This window comes from Ambystoma mexicanum, chromosome 5p, assembly GCF_040938575.1.
Source record: "Ambystoma mexicanum isolate Mex_15411 chromosome 5p, UKY_AmexF1_1, whole genome shotgun sequence".
NCBI lineage: Eukaryota > Metazoa > Chordata > Amphibia > Caudata > Ambystomatidae > Ambystoma > Ambystoma mexicanum.
The window spans coordinates 457,471,775-457,494,803 of NC_090930.1; the positions used below are offsets into that span (position 1 = coordinate 457,471,775).

The 23,029-nt window shown below is 43.1% G+C and overlaps 1 protein-coding gene across 1 annotated transcript in view; it reads left to right on the forward strand.

Annotated features, from left to right (window-relative positions):
- The window catches only part of LOC138481014 (sodium- and chloride-dependent neutral and basic amino acid transporter B(0+)-like), a 94,419-nt gene that overhangs the window by 65,879 nt on the left and 5,511 nt on the right, over positions 1 to 23,029 (forward strand). Inside the window, exons 7-12 of the mRNA XM_069612861.1 lie at positions 1,124 to 1,264; positions 5,461 to 5,689; positions 5,965 to 6,090; positions 6,186 to 6,304; positions 20,423 to 20,522; positions 20,933 to 21,042. Of these exons, the coding sequence (XP_069468962.1) occupies positions 1,124 to 1,264; positions 5,461 to 5,689; positions 5,965 to 6,090; positions 6,186 to 6,304; positions 20,423 to 20,522; positions 20,933 to 21,042 (825 nt within the window). The remainder of the gene's footprint in view (positions 1 to 1,123; positions 1,265 to 5,460; positions 5,690 to 5,964; positions 6,091 to 6,185; positions 6,305 to 20,422; positions 20,523 to 20,932; positions 21,043 to 23,029) is intronic.

Sequence of the window (23,029 nt, forward strand, 5' to 3'; positions counted from 1 at the left end):
GGTTTTCTCCGGATCAGCCCTCTTATATTACATTCTGCTAACATGGCACATGGCAACTAATTCAATTAAATCCAACTCTCAAACCAGACGAACAATCAACAAGCAGCCAACTCAGGGACGTCATTTCACCAAAATGCCAGGGGTAGCGAAAGTGACATCACACGACCCTTGACCTTTGATGACATCACACGAAGTGATGTCATTTGCTCACACCCTAAAGTAACATCACGGAAGCGATGGAACACGACCTTTCACCCCTTGACCAAACATCAAGTGGCATCAAATATCATTGTTTCTAATTACACTACAAAAAATATGGTCACAATATCACTGTAAAGTGATATACATTGATACAAGAATGGATCACCATATGTATCATTAATATCAGTGCATATAGGCTCATATACCAAATGACTGTGAATGCAAGCAGACGTCCAAGGACAAATGATAATGATATGTTATTATATAGCACTTACGCTTAAGCGCTTCATATAGAACAAATATACATACAATATTACCCAACCTGTGTTGGTACTCATTTATCAACCTCAGCAGATGAAAGGATGAGTTGACCTTGCCGGGAGTGGAACCTGCAACATGCAGATCACACACACATTGCAGCAGTTAGAGCTCAACCCACTGAGCTATCTTAATGGCTATAGCTATCGAAACACCAGCCACTCCAGGAACAAAGAGCCACATGCTGCTGGCACAGCCCAGGAGCCTCAATCTAATTAAAAAAAAAGAAAAATGATAAGTACGTATTTTTTTGTTGATTTTCTTTTAGGAGTAGCAAGGGAGACCACATGGGTAGCAAGGAAGACTGCAGGAGTCGCAGGTGCGACCCCTAATTGTCGTCCCTGAGCCAACTTAATAACAATATTACACTTGTATCCTCATTTGAATAGGATATTTCCAACCTAGAAGGCATTCACATGGCAAAGTTACTGACTGTGGAAGTACTGAACACTTGGAAAAGTGAAGAAATAGCTCAAGTTAGTTTGAAACATTTCTAGTGTATATGGTAATTTCTTTTGGAAGGCATGATAATTACATTTTCGAAACAGCAAAAATGTTTTTCATTGTGAAATTAACTCTTTTTTTTGTGTCTTTCTGCTGATAGGTTGTGTATTTCACAGCAATATTTCCATACGTTGTGCTGCTGATCCTACTGATAAGAGGCGTGACCCTAGAAGGCGCTTATGAAGGCATCCAATATTATATTGGGGAACAGTCAGACTTTTCCAAGCTGAAGACCGCAGACGTGAGTCCTCTGTTATCTTAAAGCCGTGGTCTGAGAAGTTCTATTTTTGCTCATAAGGTTATGACATTTGGATGCTTGATTTAGAAACAGTAAACATGCATGCATATGAACAAACAGCACGAATACACGCTGCACATAGTTTTGAATCCGTAAATAATAGGCACAATTACAATAATGACTAATTCCCAAGTATTTGAATTGCTTTTAAGAACTGCTGTAAAAAGGAAAGGCAGATCATACAATGTGCAGTGTATAAGACATGGTCACTGAAAATCAACAGAAACCCATTTCGAAATACGTACATCTTACTATCCCCAATATTAGAAGCTAAATGGAAGTCTTACATTGCTGCCTTTCCAGCTGAGAGTGTTGAATGCACATTGGGGGGTCCACTCCAACCTAGAATGTTTCAGTGCCAACCCTGGCTTGGAATGTGGTTTCAGTCTGCTCAAAGGGTGAGAAGAAGATGTAAAGCTAGAGGGGAAGAGATAACAGGGCAGCACAGTGTGGATGAACCAGCAATTCAAATGATGCATTATGCCAAATGAGACATAGGCAACCTATGCAATCATTCCACCCGAGAAAGAACGTGCCATTTACATCAGAAAGGACAATGTGAATGCTTGGAATCCCAGGATACATTTCAGATTTAGATTTTTCAGAGCAAAGCAAATCGTTCATATTGATTTGGGTCAGATCGGGGTGTTCTCAAATATGATCGGGTTGTGATAGACTTACCGGCCATCCCTCATAACCAGCTCTGCTCCTTCGTATTGCGATTAGACCATTGGTCAAGAGCCTTTGTTGTCAAATTAGTGTTAAAGAAAATATTATGATGAAATGTTCCATGTGTACCTTCATGGGATGCCTGATTTCACGCATATGTGAAATATGAGGGTTTTAGCAACACCTATGCAGCTCTCTCAGAGGTCACCATAGTAGAAGATAGAGGTAAAACAGTTAATTGTGCGCAACTATTTATTTAAAAAAATAAATAATTCATACCATGCAGTGCATGTAAACATATTAATAGAAATTCAAGTCTTTGTGATGTAATGATTTGCATTATGTTATACTCTGCTTCAAACGGATGGACAATGACACCATTAGGTTACAATTCCAAAAAAAACAAATTGCAAATGACAGGACATTTAAGGGCAACCGCTACAAATTCTCACCCACAAGTGTAGGGCTGATCCCCACCATCTACCAATGCAGTTGCTCAGGGCCTTTCCATATGTGCACACACCCCAGGGAGAGGCAGATGGTGACTCTCTTGTGCTAACATCTTGCCCTATCTACTGCTGACAGGTCTGCTTAGCAAATACAGGTCTTGCATGCAGTACACAATGATGCAGAATTCAGGGAGCACGTCAATCTTTACATTCTGCTCCCAGCATGCTTTGTGAATTTGTAAAATGTAAATGTTCTTAATGTTTCCGAATACATTTTGTGTGGTAAAAAACAATAACACATTTAAGGGTACAACACCTAACATCTGTGCACATCATATTTCCCCAAATATTGAAAGATTCTTTATGTAGTAATAGCTTTCAAATCAAAACTATAGAAATATGAATCTGTGTACCAAAGGTACTGGAGGAATGCATCTGAATGCATCTGATCAATAATGAAGTACAGGGCAGTGTTGGGTTTTAGCTTTATAATTGGAGGACAAGTCGGGGTTCAAAGAAAAAGAGTAATTATAACAAGAGCTCCTCTCGGCATTTGTCTTTATATGAGTTACATGACTTTACCCCCAGCTTTAATTATATATTTAAAGTCTTAAATAGTCCTTGTCCAGTAACACATCTTACTGAACAGAGCAGCTGTTCTAGAAGTGACTGCCTGCCAAGGGAAATCTTCTGGCACATTCTCTGAAATTATAGCTTCCATGGTCTCCTTTATCTTACATACATGACCTCTATTTCTTTTTTAATTGTGATTTCTATGTACAAGTATAGGGCCTGTCCATGGGGGTGCTTGCTTCTTATAGCTCACTTGAAAGTTTTTATAGGGTGTTTGGGCCGATGGATAAAGGTTTTCAGTAGAAGATTCCCCCAGACACACCAGAAGTCTTTCAGTGTGTGGACTGCATTAGCATCACTGTCTTATGAGTTTCAGGCTAGAATTAATCTTTTTGCTCGTCTGCTGCATGACATGATATGATAGGTTATTTATAACGCGCTTAATACCCAGAGGTTTCCTAGCGTGGGCCCAGGGACCAAACCTGTGTTGCTCCCTGTCGTCTTGCTTCCAAGGCGAGCACGTTGCCCCTGAGCTATCCTCCCGAGAAATGGCATGCAAGTTTTTCTGTGGAGCTGTTTTCCGCAGCTCCTGACACATACTAGAGTGCACATCATGCAATTCTGACTCTCTGTAGCCTCAGAGCAGTGCCACTGAATAGGGGAATCAGAACAAGATACTCATGTGTGTCGCATATAAGCGGGTTATCAATCCTTTAAAGAGCATTAACTGGTCGGTTGAGAGTGCTGAAGGAGAGAGGGACTTGAGTATGAAGGTATTTATTCCACCACATCTCCTTTACCTCTGACGTGTTAGGTTCTCCGCTATGAACATAATCTAAGGTGTCAGGTTGACTGAAAGTCAACGCTTTTCCACCAACACATTTCCCTTCCCACCACATGGTGCTAATTTTGGAGTCATTGAGAATTTGGGTTCTTTCCATGCTTTGTTCAAACATGTCCCAATATGTTTAGTTTTAGTCCTGGCTATAAGGTAGCGCCACCTATAAGCCAAAACGAATGCATTGGAGTACAGCTGGGGAGGAATGGCTTAAGTGAAGGGACACAATGCTTGTAGGTGTTGGTCAGTTACTTACCCACCCATTGTCTGCCCCTGGCCATTCTAATCCTTATGGTCATTCCCAATCACTTCCTTCCCCTCCCTGCCAAAAACACACACTCCTGTGATCTCTTTCAGCTAAGCTTGCTACACCTTAAAATCAAACTTTTCCCTTGCAGTGCCTGACAGAGTTTTTTCAAAGCAGTCTTTTGAGAGCTAGTGCTTTAATTGGTGCTGTAAACGAGCTATTGCTGCAATAAAAATGCCTTAACCAGGTCTGCCTTTAGCCACTTTATTTATTAACAGTATGTGTGTCCTTCACTGAAGTCCTGTTAAAAACAAATATTTACAGGGAGGATAACTCAGGAGCAACACGCTCGCCTTGAAAGCAGGACGACACGGAGCAAAGCAGGTTTGATCCCTGGGTCCGTGCTTAGAAACCTCTGGGTATTAAGCGCATTATAAATAACCGATCATATGATTAGCAAAGCTATCATAGGTATTAGATAGGCATTTGCCAGGCATTGCTATCGTATGCCAGGTACGTGCACCATTTTCAGAATGCTACCATTAATGGCCAGTTAGTATCATTCAACAATGCCTGGCAAATACCTTTCTCCCATTTGTATATAAAAGTCAAAACTGTTGGCATTGCCAATGATTATTTATTGCTTAATTGTGGTTCTTTTCCTCACTTAATAATTTGACTAGTAATTATTTCTACTAGAGATACGTTTTTTTTTAATAACGATATAGTAGCTCACTCCGATTTGGCTATTGCACATGTTTGAAGCACTTTGATTGCTGCTCGAGCCTAGACTCTTATCAAATCTCCTCTACTCAAAGATAGGCTAGACATCAGCTCCTTCAGGATTGCTTGTATCTGATGTTAGCTGTTACCCATGCTTTGATCTAACCGTGAACACTGTTACTTTTCAGCTTTTTGCATTTAAATGTCTAGTGTTTAAAGATGTCCTCTACTCAAAGACAGGCTAGACATCAGCTCCTTCAGGATTGCTTGTATCTGATGTTAGATGTTACCCATGCTTTGATCTAACCGTGAACACTGTTACTTTTCAGCTTTTTGCATTTAAATGTCTAGTGTTTAAAGATGTCCAGGTCAATTGCTAGTTAAACATGTATATAGATCTACTGATGAAGAAACAGCTAATATGTTGTGCAGCCCACTGAACTGGATTTTAACAGACATAATACCCGAATAGACTAAGTAAATGATTGTAAATACAGTTTATTCTTATAGCATGGCCTTTCATTTTTAGCGTTTTCCAATTGTTCATAAAGCATGCCCATTAAAGATTCTCATGCAGTTGTTGGATATATTTTAGTTAGGATATCTTCCCCACATTAATGCATTCTTCTTCTTATTCAAGGTTTGGAAAGATGCAGCCACTCAAATCTTCTTTTCCCTTTCTGTGGCCTGGGGTGGTCTGGTGGCACTATCGTCTTACAATAAATTCCACAATAACTGCTACTCAGACGCCATATTTGTTTGTGTTACAAACTGCCTGACAAGCGTCTTCGCCGGATTTGCCATTTTCTCCATCCTGGGGCATATGGCTTTCAAAGCTGGGAAACCGGTTTCCAAAGTGGTCGACTCAGGTAAGCCTGACACTAAAAGGAGGTCTTTCCTAAAATAATGCCTGTAATAAAAGACCTTCTTGAAAATGAGTGCTAGATGAGTGCTAGATGAGGGCAAGATTCGATGGCAGGGGTAATGCTGTAATCCTTGGACCATCACCATTTGTTCTTCATTTAATACAAAGGAGGTATTGGTGTTCCTGAACTCATGGCCTGGCACCACTATTTTTACCTAGGATCTCAATGTGCCTTGATTATTAACACAGTGCTATGCTTTGTCTGTGTTCACGTTTTAGGCTTTGACCTGGCATTTATTGCTTATCCTGAAGCCCTGTCCCAGTTGCCCGTGGGACCCCTGTGGTCCATCCTATTCTTCTTCATGCTGCTGACTTTGGGTCTTGACTCGCAGTTTGCATCTATAGGTGAGTAGTGTCGGAGTAACTCACCAAGTTTTCCCTGTGTACAATGCACGTCCTCTGAGTCCAATGTAGACCAACGCTGGCTTCTTTCTCTGCAGAAACTATAACAACAACCATTTCAGACGCCTATCCGAAAGTAATGAAGAAGCTGCGGATCCCCATTACCCTCGGTGTCTGCTTACTCTTGTTTTTCCTTGGCCTTGTCTGTGTCACCCAGGTAAAAAACGACCACAATGTCTACTTTACACTCCAATGATTTGGGCTCCGATCCATGCTAAATTCAAAAACTGATATTATAAACAATATTACTGATTGCTATTTTATGAAGAGGGGATTGTGGGATGATTACAGATCATGTTGGTTTTACCTGGTGCATGTCTGAACCATTTTTTTATTCTTTCAGATGCACACTTTTTTGACTAACTCAGTTCTTTTGCTAGAATTTTGCTGTGTTCATATTTGGTAGAGTTGAGGTTTCAGAATTGCTCATCCAACCACAAGTGTTACTTTATATGGGCAGGGAGGAACAACTAAGTAGTGGTTACTGCTGTGCGACACTCGTGATGAAATAATACTTGTCCAGTCTTGATTGTTTACCGTTAGGAGTTAAATGTTTAAATCAAGTTCATCATTACAGGTCTAACAATACCTAAATATGTGTGTATGTGTACCTATGCAGGCCTTTTTTCGGGCTTCACTGTTTTTAATCTGGGGGAATAGACCACAAACCAAAACGTCCCCTGAGATACAAAATGCTCATGACAGGCAGTTCCATCTCAGGGTTAGAGGATAGTATTGAGTAGTCATCTGTCCAAATGGCATCCATTGCCAGATGTCCCAGAACTACCTTCGACTTAATGACTTCCAGTGAGCGGTTTTCGAGGGCTTGGTCATGAATGACCCGAGAAACAGTAAACAATTATACAAAAGTTTGTCTTTTTGCCCAACATGAATGTCAATAAGAGCACTGCATCTCACACTTTCACTTGGAAACCTCTTTCCAGATTCTCACCAACCTCTCGCCAATTGCCAGTAGCACTAACCAGCACCCAGTCTCTTAGGTGCTCACAGCCTGGATGGGTTGTGGAAGACACTATCAGATTTCAAGGATGGTTGTTTGGGCAATACACAAATTATAGATAGAATATTCCTTTTTCTACTTTGAGCTGCTAAAATAGTTCCTGCACCCCTTATCGGCAAGACTGTGTGATTCTAACATAGAAAAGGATCACGCTGCCCTAGTGCCAAACACAGGGCAATCCCAAAGTTCTCTACCCCAAGAAAGGCAGACAGCCCCTGATTTAAAGACCCAACTCCCTGTGACCCAACAGATGGTGTGAAAGAATGTCTTGCCAGGAGCCCCCCCTGCAAGCCATGTTGAGGCCCCCCCCCAACTCGGCAACAAATCACGGGTCACGACACACTCTCGGCCGGCCTAGATCACCACGCTTGTGCAATACGCACAAACGTGCTGCTGAAGGGGTATGCCGCATACTGCACTAGGAGAAAGATAGAAATGTGTTTTAATGCAATATACAGCAAACATTCTGAGAAAAATTGGCTAAAAAGGCACAGTGTTTGCTATTGTTTTGTAGGGTAACACCAATCCAATGCATGCAAGTCACCAACAGTGCACAGGAACATTAATGCTTTGTTATTAAAAATGCATGCCACAATGAAAACATGTCCAACAGGCTGCACGATGTAGAGCACTGTAGACACGTAATAACATTACAGTAACGCATGCCAGGCCACATTTAGACATTCCTAGACTGGTTGCACCAAAATGCCAGTCGAAGCAATAACACTCATCAAGAAGAGAGCACACATTGAAGCCTGCGTCTCTGCGGCCTCCAACAACATGGCCAAACTCTTTAAAATCTGCAAGGTACTGGCCAATCCTGTTGCGGTCTCTACCTCTCCTGTTCCCTCAACAGGCCCTCTGTATGGCTTAAGTCTCTCGCTTCTCCGCTAAAACTCAGGAAATCCTGTCCACTATCTCCTCTTCCTCTCCCTCTTCCTCTCTTGGCCTCCCTTTGGCCATCTCTCCCTTTTCTCCTCTTTCTCTCTAAAACCGGACAAGCTTTCTAGACAAGTCCCATTTATGGAAGTGTTGTCCAAACAGGTACTCGCCCGCTCCTCTAGAACCATCAAGGACCATATTGACACCCTTGCTCTAGCCCTGTCTGATTTCTGTAATCATTCTTTTCCCACTGGAACTTTCCCCTCTCCCAAACTCTTGGAAAAGCTATCCATCTCCTAGCTTACTCTCCACACTGAATCTGTTGGTTGTCTCCATGACCATCAGTCTGGCTTAAAAGCTGCCACAGGCATAGAAACTGCTCTCCTGAACATCTGTGAAGATCTGATCTCTAACCATGATTCCAGCATTCCTTCTGTCCTCATCCTCCTTGAACTTTTCTCTGCTTTCGACATGGTTAACCACGCCATCCTAATCAATCGACTCTGTGAGAACCTGGGCATCATGGATCAAGCCCTGGAGTGGCTGACCTCCTTCCTCTCCGACCGCCCCTCCCAGGTCCAATTTGGTCCCTTTCTCTTTGCCACCTCTCTCTACCTGTGGCGCTCCCCTGGGCTCTATCCTCTCACCCTGGTTTTTCAACCTCTACTTGGCCCCTTTGGCCCACCTGATCTCTACTTTCTCCTCTAACTTTCAGTGTTATGCGGATGACACTTAACTTTCCTTCAGGCTCCCCTCAGCCTTCTCTCCTCTCTCGCACATTCCTGTTGTCATCTTCAAATCTACTCTCTCTTTCTTTCCTCACATCTCAGATGTCACAGAGAAGGCCCACTACCAGCTGCACCTCCTCAAAGGGACTGTTCCCTTTCTCACTTTCCCCCAGAAGCTCACTGTCTCCAGAGCCCTGGTTCTCTCTAGGCTGGACTACTGCAACAGCCACTTTTTCAATCTGCCTTCCTTTACTGTCCGCCCTCTGCAACTAATCCAGAACAGTACTGTGAGACTTATCCTTGGCCGCAAGCCCAAGGACCGTATCTCTCCAGCCATGAAGTGTCTCTACTGGCTCCCGGTGGCTGCAAGGATCAAGTTCAAGACCGTTTGCATTGTCCACAAGGCTTTCTGGGGCTGGGATCCGCACTACATCCAATGCTGTCTTCCAAAATACCTTCCTTCTCAAGCCCTAAGGGTTAGATGCTTCTCCAGGCAGAGAGTGGGGGGTAGATCTCTCTCCTCTGCAGGTGCTTCCCTCTGGAATAGCCTCCCTGCCCCTCCCAAACTTGGGCCGGACCACCTGAAGTTCCAGAAGCAGCTCAACACGTTCCTCTTCTCCTCTGCTTTCTCTCTCTCCCTCCCCTGCTGACCTACCTGTCTGCTGTACCAACTGGTTGCTTGGCTACCCTCAGTCTCACTGAGTCCAGGCTCTTTCTTGATCAATCACCCTTGCACTGCCTCTGGGCCTACCACACACCTAGGGGCTGTAACTGTAACCCTACAGCCCCTTGTTCTCCTTGCACTACCCAGAGCCGCGCTGCCCTGGCTGCACTTACTCAGAACATTGCTGCTCTGTTGTCCCCTCCCCTCTCCCTTGCCCTTCCCCCCTCCCTTTCCCCTTGCAATTCTCATTCTCGCGCTTGCACGATCTGAATGACACAAGGCATAGTAAGATCATTTGTCTTGTCCTCCCTGTGTTTTCCTTCCCTTGTCTTGTCGTGCCTAAAAACACTTGTGTACAGGCACGTTACATATGACATATCATATCATATTTTTATCACAGATGCCCAGAAAAATATACAATGCCGCAGTAAGAAATGCCTAGACTGGTAGAACCCAAATGCCAGTCTAGCCAGGTAATTACACTTAGCAGGACTGCTTTATCAGAAATGGCCAGTTAAAAAAAGTCATACCAAACTGAGGAATGACTAGACTGGCTGAACCACAATGCCTCTCTAGCCACTAATACCACATATGATGCCTGCTTAGCATGGACATGGTCGACCATTATGATTTATTGCACAATCCTGCCCCCACACATCCCCTCTCCCTCCCATCCCCTATCCCAACCTCCAAAATCAGCTCATTGGCCCAGAATTACCTCCAGGTCCCTCTTCCTTGAACCAGTGCTTACGTATGAGGCTCCTTGCCTCATAGGTAAGCACTGGGACGAGGAAGAGTGGGACTAGGAGTAATGAAGATTGCAGGTAGCTAAGTCAGGCATTACCTTCATGTACCTCTACCTCATCCCAGTACTTGTGTATGAGGCATAGTGACTCATACACAAGTACTGCCTCATACAAAAGTAATGGGATGAGTAAAAATAGGGCTAGGACTAATCCAAATTAGCAATACGTAATCAAGGCATTAAACACAAGTAGTGGTGCAACACCATTGGGCTAACTGAGCTTCAGCACTCCCCCACTCCCTCTGAAATTGTGGGCTATGTTGACTTCACCTTGCTGACCTACAGAGCAGTTGCCGGACAGAAAAGGACACAGATGTTAAACAGCACGTGGGTTTCACTGTTAACAAGGGCCCGCCCCAGCAATTACTAACGTACAGCATTTCACTCTCAGTACCTGCATTCAAATGCCAAATTTTTTAGGCAATTGAAATTGTGATGTAGGTTTAGTACTTGCATGCCAGGGGAGTGTTTGGAAGTGTAGAGAGGGAACAGGAGACCAGTCATCCATGCGTGGGTGCTTTCAGACTTAAAGGAGAGCGTTAACTGCTTGTATCATTGAGGCTGCACTAGAAAAGTCTCATTAAAATGCGTTGGATGCCCCCACACAAATAGGTTTGCTCCTCCCCCACCACATGTGAAGTTAGCGCCTCTCCCAACATTTGAAGGGTTAGCTCCCCAAAATGTAGGTTTTGTTGCGCCCCTGAACACAATTACACACACCAATTACCATATATACCCTCACACATACAGTCACCTATACATTTAAGTGTGGACACTTTCACCATAAAGGCACACCCAGGCAACCACCCATACATTTAAGTGTGCATCCCTTCACTGTACACGCACACACGCATACCCAGCCACCCATACATTTGTGTGCACTCTTTCACCATACACTCACATACACACACACACACGTCATGGGTTGAGGGGAGCCATAATACTACAAAAATACATTGAGCCTCATTAGGACCCTGGCGGTGACGGTATGAACAGTGGTGGTAAGGCACCGGCACCGTTCATACCGTCCCTTAGCATTACGAGTTCTGCTCGCAGGTTCCTGACAGCCAGCCAGGTCTCACCTGCCGGGCTGTGCGGCACCAGCGAGCATAACTCGTAATTGCGCCGGCACTGTTATCAAAGGTGCCGGCACAACCATGCTCCCCACCCCCATTCTGCCCTATGGGGCAGAATGGTGATCAGGAGCCTGGCAATACCGCCACCCGTGAATGAGCAATTACCGGCCCCTTCATCTCATAATGGGCCCGTTATTGCCCAATCGCGGGAGGCGGTGCCGGTAGCGAGCATGGCGGTAGCCGTGCCTGCCATACAGGCACGGCTACCGCCATGCTCATAATGAGGCCCATTGTTTCTTTTTGAAGTCACTTTGACTTCATAAAGAAATTATTTCCGTTAAGGACTGAACAATAACGGAAATAATTTCTTTAGGAAGGCAGAGTGACTTCAAAAATAAACTATTTATTTTTGAAGTCATCGGGCTTCCACCACCCCATGACATGGAGGCCTCCAGCCTAGGGTCTTCATGTCATGGGGTGGGGGAAGCCACCGGACTTTTTGTATTCACTCTGCCTTCATAAAGAAATTATATCTGTTACAGAAATCATTTCTTTAGAAATGCAGAGTAAATTCAAAAAGAAAATGTAAAAAAAAAATGTTAAAAAAACCTTTTTTTTTACTCCATGTGGGGCCCCCTTCCAGAGCATGTGGTCGCGTGGGGGCGGGGGGCCCCTGTTACGCCAGTAGTGTCAACCTCAGATTGTCTTTGCCATAAACTATTCTTAAAGTTGTGGATGGTGCTCCTCTTTTTTTAGTGGTTGACAAGTATGGCCGCAGCTTGCCTAAAGCAAGTAAGTTTGTGATAACTAGAGTAACTTCCATATTTTCTTAAGCATTGAAAATATAATCTTTGAAAATTGATTTACCCATTTTAGTTTTCCAAGTTCATCTTTTAATTTCACAGTTCAGCCTTTTTGAGGTTTAGATACAACAGTAATAAATAAATCATATAGTAAATGCAACCAAACGGTAGCACAGAGAGGAAGGCGAATCATAAAGATCAAAGTATGGATATTAAATCAGATAGCAAATATAACATTGTAAAATAAAGAATAAAGAATACGTTTGGAGGTTTGTGCACACAGAAGAGATGATAAGGAGGTCAAAGGATAGGCCTTTGCCCTCTTTGGGAGTCATTGCTATGGAGATACACAATAGATAAATAAAAAGGGTGGAAGAGGATTCCAGAACCTGTGGGCGAGAACTCAGCTGGGAAATCATTTTTATAATGTAAATCAGAGACCAGTCTCTAAGCCCGGGACCGTGATCCGAACCTTATTTGCTCTCCATTTTCTTACTTCTTTGACAAACACGTTGCCCCTGAGCTAACCTCCCGGCCAACATTTTGTGTACATGTTGCTTTCACAGGTTGGCAAGGAGCTTGTCATCTACAGGAACTACTTTAATACCATGTGATAAACTTGAGTGTGTTCCTTACCCAGGTGCCAGCACTTCCACGGTGTCTGTAGAAGATGTCCCTTTCCACAATACGTTGGTTTAGAATCCGTTGTACAGATTAGCTGAAGTATGGCTAAATAACTTCACAAGGCTATGTTTTCATGACACCAATGTTTTTATATCACAGAGACTCCAGTGGCTGATCTTTGGGATATTAGGTATTGTGATTATGACCTTTTTGCTGGTCTTCTTCTCTCCTGTTTTGGGGCCAGCGGCCTCAATGCTTTGGGTTTGATAATTGCTGTGTCCATGCTTGGATGCAGCAGAAAGGTCTGTTAGAATTCAAGTTATTTTCATCGCTGATGGCCATTTTTATGACTGGTTGCTTAGACTTGGATGTTATGTTCGCTGAAAGTTGAGATAATGCATTTGGTGAAACTAGCCTGATGACGAGTTGTATTTCAGTAGACTTCTACTATGCTTTTCCCCTGTTTACTTGAACAAAATTGTCTGACAGTATTGGCTTATTGCTGTATCATTTTTGGCTTAATCTTTATGGGTGGGATTGTAGTGCTTACAATATACGTCATCTTGAAGACCTTGCCCTGTAGCCTTACAATCTCCCTTTTTGGGGGAGGATTGACAGGGCATCCGACCCTTTGTAGAACTTGTCATGTGATGTCTTGAGATTGTTATGGTAGCCCTGTTTTTCTTTAGTTGTTTGTGCTAATAATGGAGGTGTAGCAAACTAAATGTGTGACTGCATGTATGGGGACCTTGCTGGTTCTAGTTAGACAGTTCTGCTTTTTCTGCCTGTACAGTCCCTCTAAATAGGCACACTTGATTTAAGATTGCCCCACACTCTCCAGCAACACCATTAAAGAGAATGATTCAAGTAGTTATATGCAGTAGTTATTCAAGTGGAAATATTGAATACTAATTGCAAGCCTATGCATGATTTTAGATCCTAAAACTCAGTGATATAAAGCAGATGTGGTGTTCTTTGGCAGCACTTAAAGAGACAGCAAATGATGTTTATTCATGCAAGTGTTATTGATCAAACAAAACTAAAATGTGGTGTGGAAACGTCATATGGCTCCCCAAAATTAATATATAGAAGCCCTTTCTTACATGATCAGATAAAAGTGCACTCACATATCTTAACTATAAATAAACTCCCTTTTTGAGGGGAAGTTAACTGGGCTTATCATTTCCCCTTGGGGGGTGCTTAATGGGCTTTCAAATCTCTGTCGAACCTGCCGTGTGGTACATTCAGATGAATATTGTGGTTGAGTATTGATTTAGTTGTGTGTGCTTTTAACAGAGGTGTAGTAAGCAGGAAGTACTGGACACATTGAATGTGTGGCTGAAAGGGCCACGCCTGGAAACATTGTTTGATCTTTTAGGACAGTTAATGTGTGTATCCAAACCTCTGGCTGCTTTTGGCATTTTTGTCTCTCTGAAGGGGCAGGGTTGACTTAAAATTGGTCCAGAATCTGCCAGTTGTGGCAGGAAAACAACTACAGAGAATAATTCAATTAGTTAGGGTTACTAGCTATTTGTGGTGAGTGCCGTGTTTAATAAAGACACCAAGCTGTGAAGAGGAACAACAGTTTAATCTGTGGCACCCCAGAGTTATCTTCTCCAGGAATTACCACACAGTCATTTGTCAACACTGTAAAGGTTCTTTTGAACCTTGACAGCAACAAGAAAGTAAACACCATGCTGTGGCACCAGAACTATATGGAACAACACTAAACCCACCCACTATAACACACCTACCCCTTCACCCCCATTTTCCCCACAATCAGAAACAAAATGAAATAAAATAAGCAAAACAAGCTTAACTGACAATGCTATTATCCACAAACATAATCACTACATTTCTTAGGTAACATTTTAACTCTGTTCGAACATCTTGTTTCTCCCACCCCGGCACTGTCACCCCTTCCAGTGGCAACACAACACCACTCCAAACCACCTGGAGTTCTGTTTCCTGCATTGTGCCCCACATCCTCCTCCTCAGCATGCATTTGCCTCTCTCCACCATCCTCAGCCCTCCTTTCATCAGGCATATGCCCGCCGTACACCTCTCCACCCACACCCTCACCATGCTCTCTTTTCAAAACCTTGTTCACGCACCTCTCTGCACCACCCGGCGCATTGTTAACCCACCATGCACCAGAGGAATCCTGACCAGCACTTCTCCTCTTGCTCCACACGGTACCATCACTGAGTATGACATAGGCCTGACCCACTTCCATCACTTTCAAAGGTGCCAGCAATACTGACAAAACCCTTCTTCACAAAATGGCGACTCTTCACTCTTACTACATCTCCTACCTGGACCTGTCACTCCTCCTCACACATCCTATTGTGTTTCGCAGCCAACATCTCTTGTCTTTCAATTGTCTTTCTCACAATCATTTCCAAATCCATTTTAGATTGCACACTAATACCTAACCACACAGGCATCAATTTGCTCCCAGACTTCCTGCACCTCATCAGTTCAAAAGGCTCACACCCTTTGAGACTATTGGGTTCATCCCTATGTGCCCTGACAGCATCATCCAACACTAACCTCCAATACAAATTATTAGCCAATACCAATTGTATTACTTCCTTGATTAACCTGTCGACACACTCAACCAAACCATTAGCACTGGGGTCATACAATGCAGTCCTATGGTTTTATGTCTCCCTTTCTCTAAAAAAATAAAACGTTTCTTGCAAAACAAATTGCACACCATTGTCCATGACAATGCTCCCTGGCACACCCTCCATGTCAAAAAGCACTGGCAAAAACTCTATACCCTTCCTAGTGTTTGCCAATTGTACTGGTATAACTTCAAGCCACCTTGAGGTATAGTCTACTAACACCAAAATGTATCTGGTGTCTTCCCCAACACCTCAAATGGTCCCATGATATCTAAAGCTACCATAGACAAAACTCTATCCATCACTGCCACAGGATACACGGATTGAGATTTCACTACCTGACTCTTATCACCCACAACGCACATCCCAGAACCCCTCACCATAAGTTCTACAGCGGTGTCCAAAGCCGGCCAACAATATGACTCTCTAAGTCTCTTCTTGGTGAGAGTCCTTCCTAAATGCCACTCATGGGCGAGGGCAACCAACCTACTCTGCACTGCTACCAGAGGTAGCAACCTGTTCCCTCTGCTCACTCCCCAAGGACCCTCTGCAAATGTGTCATAAACCAACATGTATTTCTTGCTTTCCAACCTCACTCCAACTTTCCTTTAAACCCTTGCAAACCACATCCAGCTCTCGAATCTTTTCACTCTCTTCCCAACATTCGTTCTTGTCCACTACTTATCACAAATGCTACTTGTGCCCTATCCCCTTCACATTGTGTTTTTTCATCCTGCACTGGCAACCTACACAAACAAACAGCCACAGAGTTTCTTTGACCAGGAACATACTCTACCACAGAATTGTAGTTTTGCAAATCCACCATCCACCTGACGTTCCTGGGTGACACTGAACCTAAACCACAAGTTGTTAAAATATGAACATGCTGTTTGTGATCTCGTCTCGGGAATCCCTCAAAAACCTTTACACAAAAGCTATAGGCTAAAGGCTAAAGGCCTTCCTTCCTTTGGGCCAACACAGCCCCAACACCTACCTCACTGGCATCCACTGTAAATACTGTCTTCGCTCGCACATCAAAAGTTCCCAAAGACAAAGCCTCATCAACATTTTCCTCACCATATCAAATTCCCATCGACAATCCTGCGACCACACAAAAACCACATTCTTCTTTGGTAATTTCTTCATGTGAGTAATTTTTTCCATGTTCCCTGGAATTAATTTCACATAAAACTCTGACATTCCCAAGAATCACTTTAACTGTTCCTTCGCTTTCGGGGCAGGTGTTTTCCTCATGACACACACCAAACCTTCCTTTGGTTGATCCCATTAGTATCAATAGTATGTCCAAATAAGTAACACTCTACACTTTCATTTGGCATTTACACATCTTCACCATCAAACCCTTTTCCTGTAACAGTCTCAATACCCAATGCACTCTCTGATCATGTTCCAATGCGGTCTTCCCCGACACCAAATTGTCATCCAGAAAATAAGTTGTTCCTCCAAATTTGCCAAACAATGCTTTATGAGAAACCAAAGAGTGTCTCACCTACTAGTCCCCAGGGATCTCTCTCTCAGGTGGCCAGGGTACGGCCATTGCCTTCGGATCCAGACCCTGAGGGTGGACCAGTGCGGGAGGATCACCTGGGTGCAGGGTCTTCGGTGAGTGGGGATGAGGTGACCAATGGTGAGGCATGCTATTCCCCCCTTTCCCATACATCTGACCATCCTATTTTATAGGATTCTTCAATGTCCCAACTCCCTCCCTTTTTCACACAAACACTGGGCCAAGGAAGAGGGCGACTGAGAGTGAAGAGGCTAACCCTTACAAATCACATTGAACTTGCCCCACTAATTGGGTTAGGCAAAGTTAGGCACTTGACTTTAAGTGCATATATCTGATACCAATTAGCTCTCCTCACACAGATAAAAGGCGGAACATAGGGACACACTCTGAGCAAGGTGGAACACGACCAAAAGCAGAACTTCCGGGGGAAAGGCAAACCAACTGTAGCAGAGCAATGGACCGAGGGATGAGAGTAAAGCGTAGAGAACCCCAGGTGTTCCCTGCAGGTGGTCGTTGCCTCCAGAAGTCCTTAAACGACACATGGAGAAGGCCAAATCACAGACTGCATTCTGTTTCAAGAATGTCAGCAACCCTCCCGTGTAAACCGCAGAGTTGGGAAGTCAATTAAGCCTCGACTCGTGAATTAAGAACTGCAAAGACAAGAAAGAAATGCACACAGCCGGTGAGTTGGCAAGTGACAAGAGAGACGCTGGATGTTGAGGAAAGATTGAAATTGCAACAATATATCTTAAAATTGAAAGCTGCACATGTGTGGATGAGACACAAAGGAAGGCAGCCCTGTGATAAACTTTAAGGGAAGGGAGCCACTAAAAGATGCAAATTAGCTTGGGGAAGGGCTGACCCGACTGAGGGACACCTGCGTGAACATTTTGTTTTGAAAGTTCCGAGCCTGACTGAGGGAGGCCGGCATAAACTTTTTGTTGAACTGTGTTTTGAAAGCTTGAAAGAGAGACTTTAACATGGAATGGCAGGTAGGCCTCGATCCACGTTTTGAACTGCCTTTGTTTTGAGAACCTGAGCCAGAGTGTCATCCTGTTTACGGGGACTGCCTTAATCTATGATGTCTAACGTGGGGAGGAGAGCTAACTCAGCCACACTTATTCTTTATATTCTAATAGTGATTTTCCTTTGCATACATATTCTACTTTACACACTCTGTTTGTACAAGAGGTAGGGCAGGAATTAGGTTTTGTTAGTATAGGCAATTTTCATTTGACGGACTCAACTAGGACAGTTTATATGATTATTTTATGGTAGAGACAACTCCCATCCTAGCTATATGGCACAGTTGGAGCTTTTCCAAACCTCGAAAATTGAATAAAGGTTTTACAAATTGTCCCTTTTGTGTCAGTCTCATACTTGTGATACCATACCTCCATTACAGCTTTCATAAGTTATTGAAAAACTGACACTGCAGAAGTCAGCCCACAAGGCATCCCTCAAACCATGTATGCCCTGAAAGGCATAACCAATAATTGTAGATGACCAGATGACTCATGCAGTTCAATCTGATGATATGCTGAAGAGAGATCAAAGGTTGACACCAATGATGCTTGTCCCATAGTGGTCAGACGTTTATTAATGTTCAGAAGTGGGTGCCTGTCCACCCAAATACTGGCATTTATAATAAATTACAGAGGTCCACGCACAATCTTAATCCCCATATTGTTTCCTTGCAATAACAATGGGCGACAACCATTCCGATGCTTCAATCGCTATTATCACCCCATTAACCACCAGTCTGTCGAATAAAGTTTGGAGTCCTTAACTTAATAATACCGTAACATTCCTCACTTTGTGTGTTTTAGGCACAGATCTGATTCTGAAGTATTATCCTGTGGGCAAATCCCCTTATCTTCCCTAGATCATCAGGATATACAGCTTTGAGACTTTCCGCCAACATGTGCGCACAGCCTTCCACAAAAACATGGGTACCTCCCTCCCTGGGCATATCTGTATATCCAACACTGCCTGTTTATCTCAACCTAGAACACTGGCACCTCTGTATGCGACATAAAGCTTGCCCTTATTTCCCTGTCCTTGTACTGTATATATGCAGACTCATAACCCAGTACTGTGATGGGGACTTGTTCATAGTCACTAGGATGTATATCAGCTGGAATAAGAGAGTTCACAGATTTATTTTAAACTATCCTCATATAGTTCTGGGGATATCATGGTGCACAGTTAACCAGAATCTACCATCATCTCCATATCTACACCGTTCACCTTCATAATGTCCCATGGTCCAATTTTCTTTTCCCCTTGAATTTGTAGCAACACTCACTCTTCCATCACCGGCACTATGTAGTTCTAATGATCTTCTACCATGTTGACACTTGTCCTATAAGATATGGCTCTTTTCCTATTGTCATTTGATCTGCACTGCCTAGAGAAATGCCCTCTTGTCCCACAAAGCCTGCACTCCACTCAAAAAGCCAGGCACTTTTTTTGCTCCGTCATGTGTTTACTCCACCCATTCTTTCTACATTTGGGCTTCATCCTTCCTCCTGGAGCATTGTAGCTATCACTCTTATTCCTGGGAAACTTGTTGTTGCTGTCATTTTACTTGGGTACACAGCCCGTACTGCCTCCACTCTGAACTGTGCATCATTGTGCGCCACTTCTTGGACACTTTTCGCCCAAGCTTCCACCGCTCTTGCTAACTCCAAAGCATTTTCCTAGGACAGATCTTTATCCATAGTTTTTCTCTAATCATAGGCCCTCATTCCAAACTGGGCAGTAAGGGATACCGGGCACCGGTAAGGAGACCGGTGCCGGTAATCCCTTACCACCCTACTACAAGGTCCCTTAGTGGGTCCCTCCTTTAACGCCTGGTCTGACCTGGCGTTCTGGACGGGACCTGTTAAGGGACCAGAGCGCAAATAACGGGCTTGACGTACGCGAGCCCGTTATTTGCGCCCTCCCCATTCCCATTGAGCCCTATGGGGCCTCAAATGGGAATGAGGAGTGGCATTTTCAATGGGGACTTACCAGTCCTGCAAAGGTCGGACTACACCGGTAAGTCGCCATTGAACTAGACCGGTGCCGGGCCCGTAATTGGTGGCAGTCATGGCGCAAATAGCGCCATGACTACCACCAACCTCGGAATGAGGCCCACAGTCTTGCAAGTGCCCATCATTATTCGATCCCTGATATACTCCTCTATCACAGTAACATAAACTGGGTGATCCCCTTCTTTCAATGGTGGCTGGGGTAACATAACTATATAACACAAAACAAATTCCACCATTGTGCTTTCCTGAGTTTCCTACTTAGTAAAATTGATTCTGTCTTGTTGGGTATCTTAACCTGATATCCCGTTCTACATGTCTGGTATGACAACCAATTATAACTTCTGTCTATTTTGTGGCATCAGAGAAACAGCATCATGAAAATGATCACAAAGGATGGCTACTTTCAGAATATAATAATGTTGCAGAGTTTCTTTTGGGCAAATTAGCATAACGTGTGCGTTATTCTTTTCTTGCAGGCGGGGATTTTCTGGGTTGACTTGATTGATCATTTCTGTGCTGGATGGGGCATCCTAATTGCTGCAGTGCTGGAACTCATTGGAGTTTGTTGGATTTATGGTAAGCAAACATAGGTTTCTAATGCTGTGATTATGTATTTACATATGCTATGATGCCTCATACATCTAATTCATGTTGGTAATTGGGGAAAAGAATCATGGTTTGTATAAATAACTCGAGTCAGATGCACATGTTTAATGATAACCCATATATTTGATTTTCTTCTTGTGAATTCCAAGAAATTTCTTGTAATGCCATTCTTTAACATTGTCAAGAAATGCTGATTTCAATATATATGCTGAGATCTAAATGAATGCCCGTACATTATATACTTACGCAGAATGCCTCTCCAATTTGTGACTGTAACCAAAAGACCTAACAGTGGAGCAGTGATGCATGGGCACTAATGTAAAAGAGGCCGCACAGAAAAGGATACCATATAACCTTTGAAACATTTCCCACTATGGCAGGAGGAAATCGATTCATTGGAGACATAGAAATGATGATTGGAAAAAAGCACTGGATCTTCTGGCTGTGGTGGAGAATATGCTGGTTCTTCATATCCCCATGTCTATTGCTGGTGAGTTGTTATCTGCGTATATTGTTTATATCTGACATGCCTACATGGAATTTTGCCTTCATATGTCATTCTGGAACCAGTTTGCCCACACATTGTCTGCAAAATCTGTTCTGTGTAAATGGTGTTTGCGCATTCTCGAGTCAAATTTGAGAAATGCCACTAAATGCATTGATTTGGATGCAAATTTACTCAAATGTGGTGACTTATTATAAAAGCTGCTTCCACAGATGCCTCTTCTAAAGTACATGTGTTCACGCTCACAGATAGTAATACAAAAAAGCTTAAATGTAAAGCAAAAGGCTTCACATATTTCCCATTTAGTAAGCTAATAACTGTTCAATATTCCCCCTAACAAATGCATACTTTTTTGGAGGTGGCCTTCAACGGGTGAGATTAAGACAAATAACTTAGCTGGTACCTAAACCTTTGCATATGAACTATTAATTGCGGGGAAAAAAGACTGCATAACGTAGACCAAGACCTCTGAGAGCTACCTCATGCCGCACGCAAGTGTGTTCAGGGGCTAACAGGCCCGGAAGCAGGAAGTTGTGGAGCAGAGAGCAGATAAGTGTATGTGTGTTTGGGTGTGTGTGTGCATGTATACATGTGTATGTGTGTGTCTGTGTGTGTGTGGAGGGATCAATGTTTGTGCTGCAAGGGAGGAGGGTGTTTGAGCAAAAGTGGGCTTCAGGGGTGAAAACACGGAGGAAAAGAAAATCCCACCACGTTGGGATAAGGTATTGCCCGGGGGTCTGTTGGAGGATCGGCTTGAAGGGTTTTCAATAGGTTATAATTTCCCGAAATAGGCAAAGTCTGTTCAAATCGACCTAATAAAAGTTAACTTTTTGGGTGTAGCCTTCAACAGGTGGGTTTAAGATATGGAACATCTTGCTGCCAGTCAGAGATCTCTGCAGCATCTTGGTGCAGGCTTGCAGTGTTTAGGGTGTACACCTGGAATGATTCTCAGAATCGCTAGACACTTCCTAGCCTCCTTGATTTCTGTGTCCAGATGAATTGTCATTCAGTTTCCAAAGAAGAGTTGAAACTCATTTTTCGGCCCGCTCTCTTGATTCCATGGTTGGTGAAAAGTCTTCTGAGTATCTCAATGTACAAATTGAAGATGATCAGCAGGACAACAGGTGCTTGCGATACTTGCGATGGTATCTGCAAATGCCCATCTAGACAATTTGGCTATCGTTTGTGATGCAGGATAAGCAATGCTGTGCTGTGTCGTGTAGTCCTTAGGATTGACATGATGTTTAACAGGGCTTTGTGGTTGATGGTTTCAAAAGATGCTCAGGTATCAAGTAAGGTCTATTAAGCAACAGTTGCATTTGTCAGTCAATTTTACAGCATTGGCAACAAGTTGGAAAGTATATGCCCTGGTGCTACATTTCGTTAGCAATTAAGTTGCAGCTATTCCCAACCAAAATGTTATGATGTTTTGAGCACTTTGTAGAAAATTACTTTTCACTTGAATTTTTTAAGTTGTAATACTTTTACATGCCACTTCATTGTGTGTTTATGGGAATGAATCACACATACACAGTAACTATCATGACACACAACATGTTTATCTCAACAATAACTATTTTATGCAGTGTACATCCACTCTTGTGTCTGTATGAGACTCTATGCTCCTTTTCAAAGGTAAACGTGGTCATTTGTTGTTTATTTGGTTTCTGTCTCCATAATCTCTCCTGAATCTGCCAGAATGGCCGGATGTATTATCCTTTTAATGACTTCTAACTTATTATGACATGATTTATCATGAAAAGATTTTCATTGTTAGAAAAAAGATGGGAATACATTTGTTAGCTAATTCAACAGAAAAAAGTGACTTGCATGTTAGCAGCATGTGGTACAGATACAATTGGACACTAATTAAAATATACGTTGACAAAGCTAAAAGGGTTGGATCTACTATGGAGATAGATTAAGCATTTGCCAGTCACTGCCATAATGTACTACCTGACCATAAGAGAGC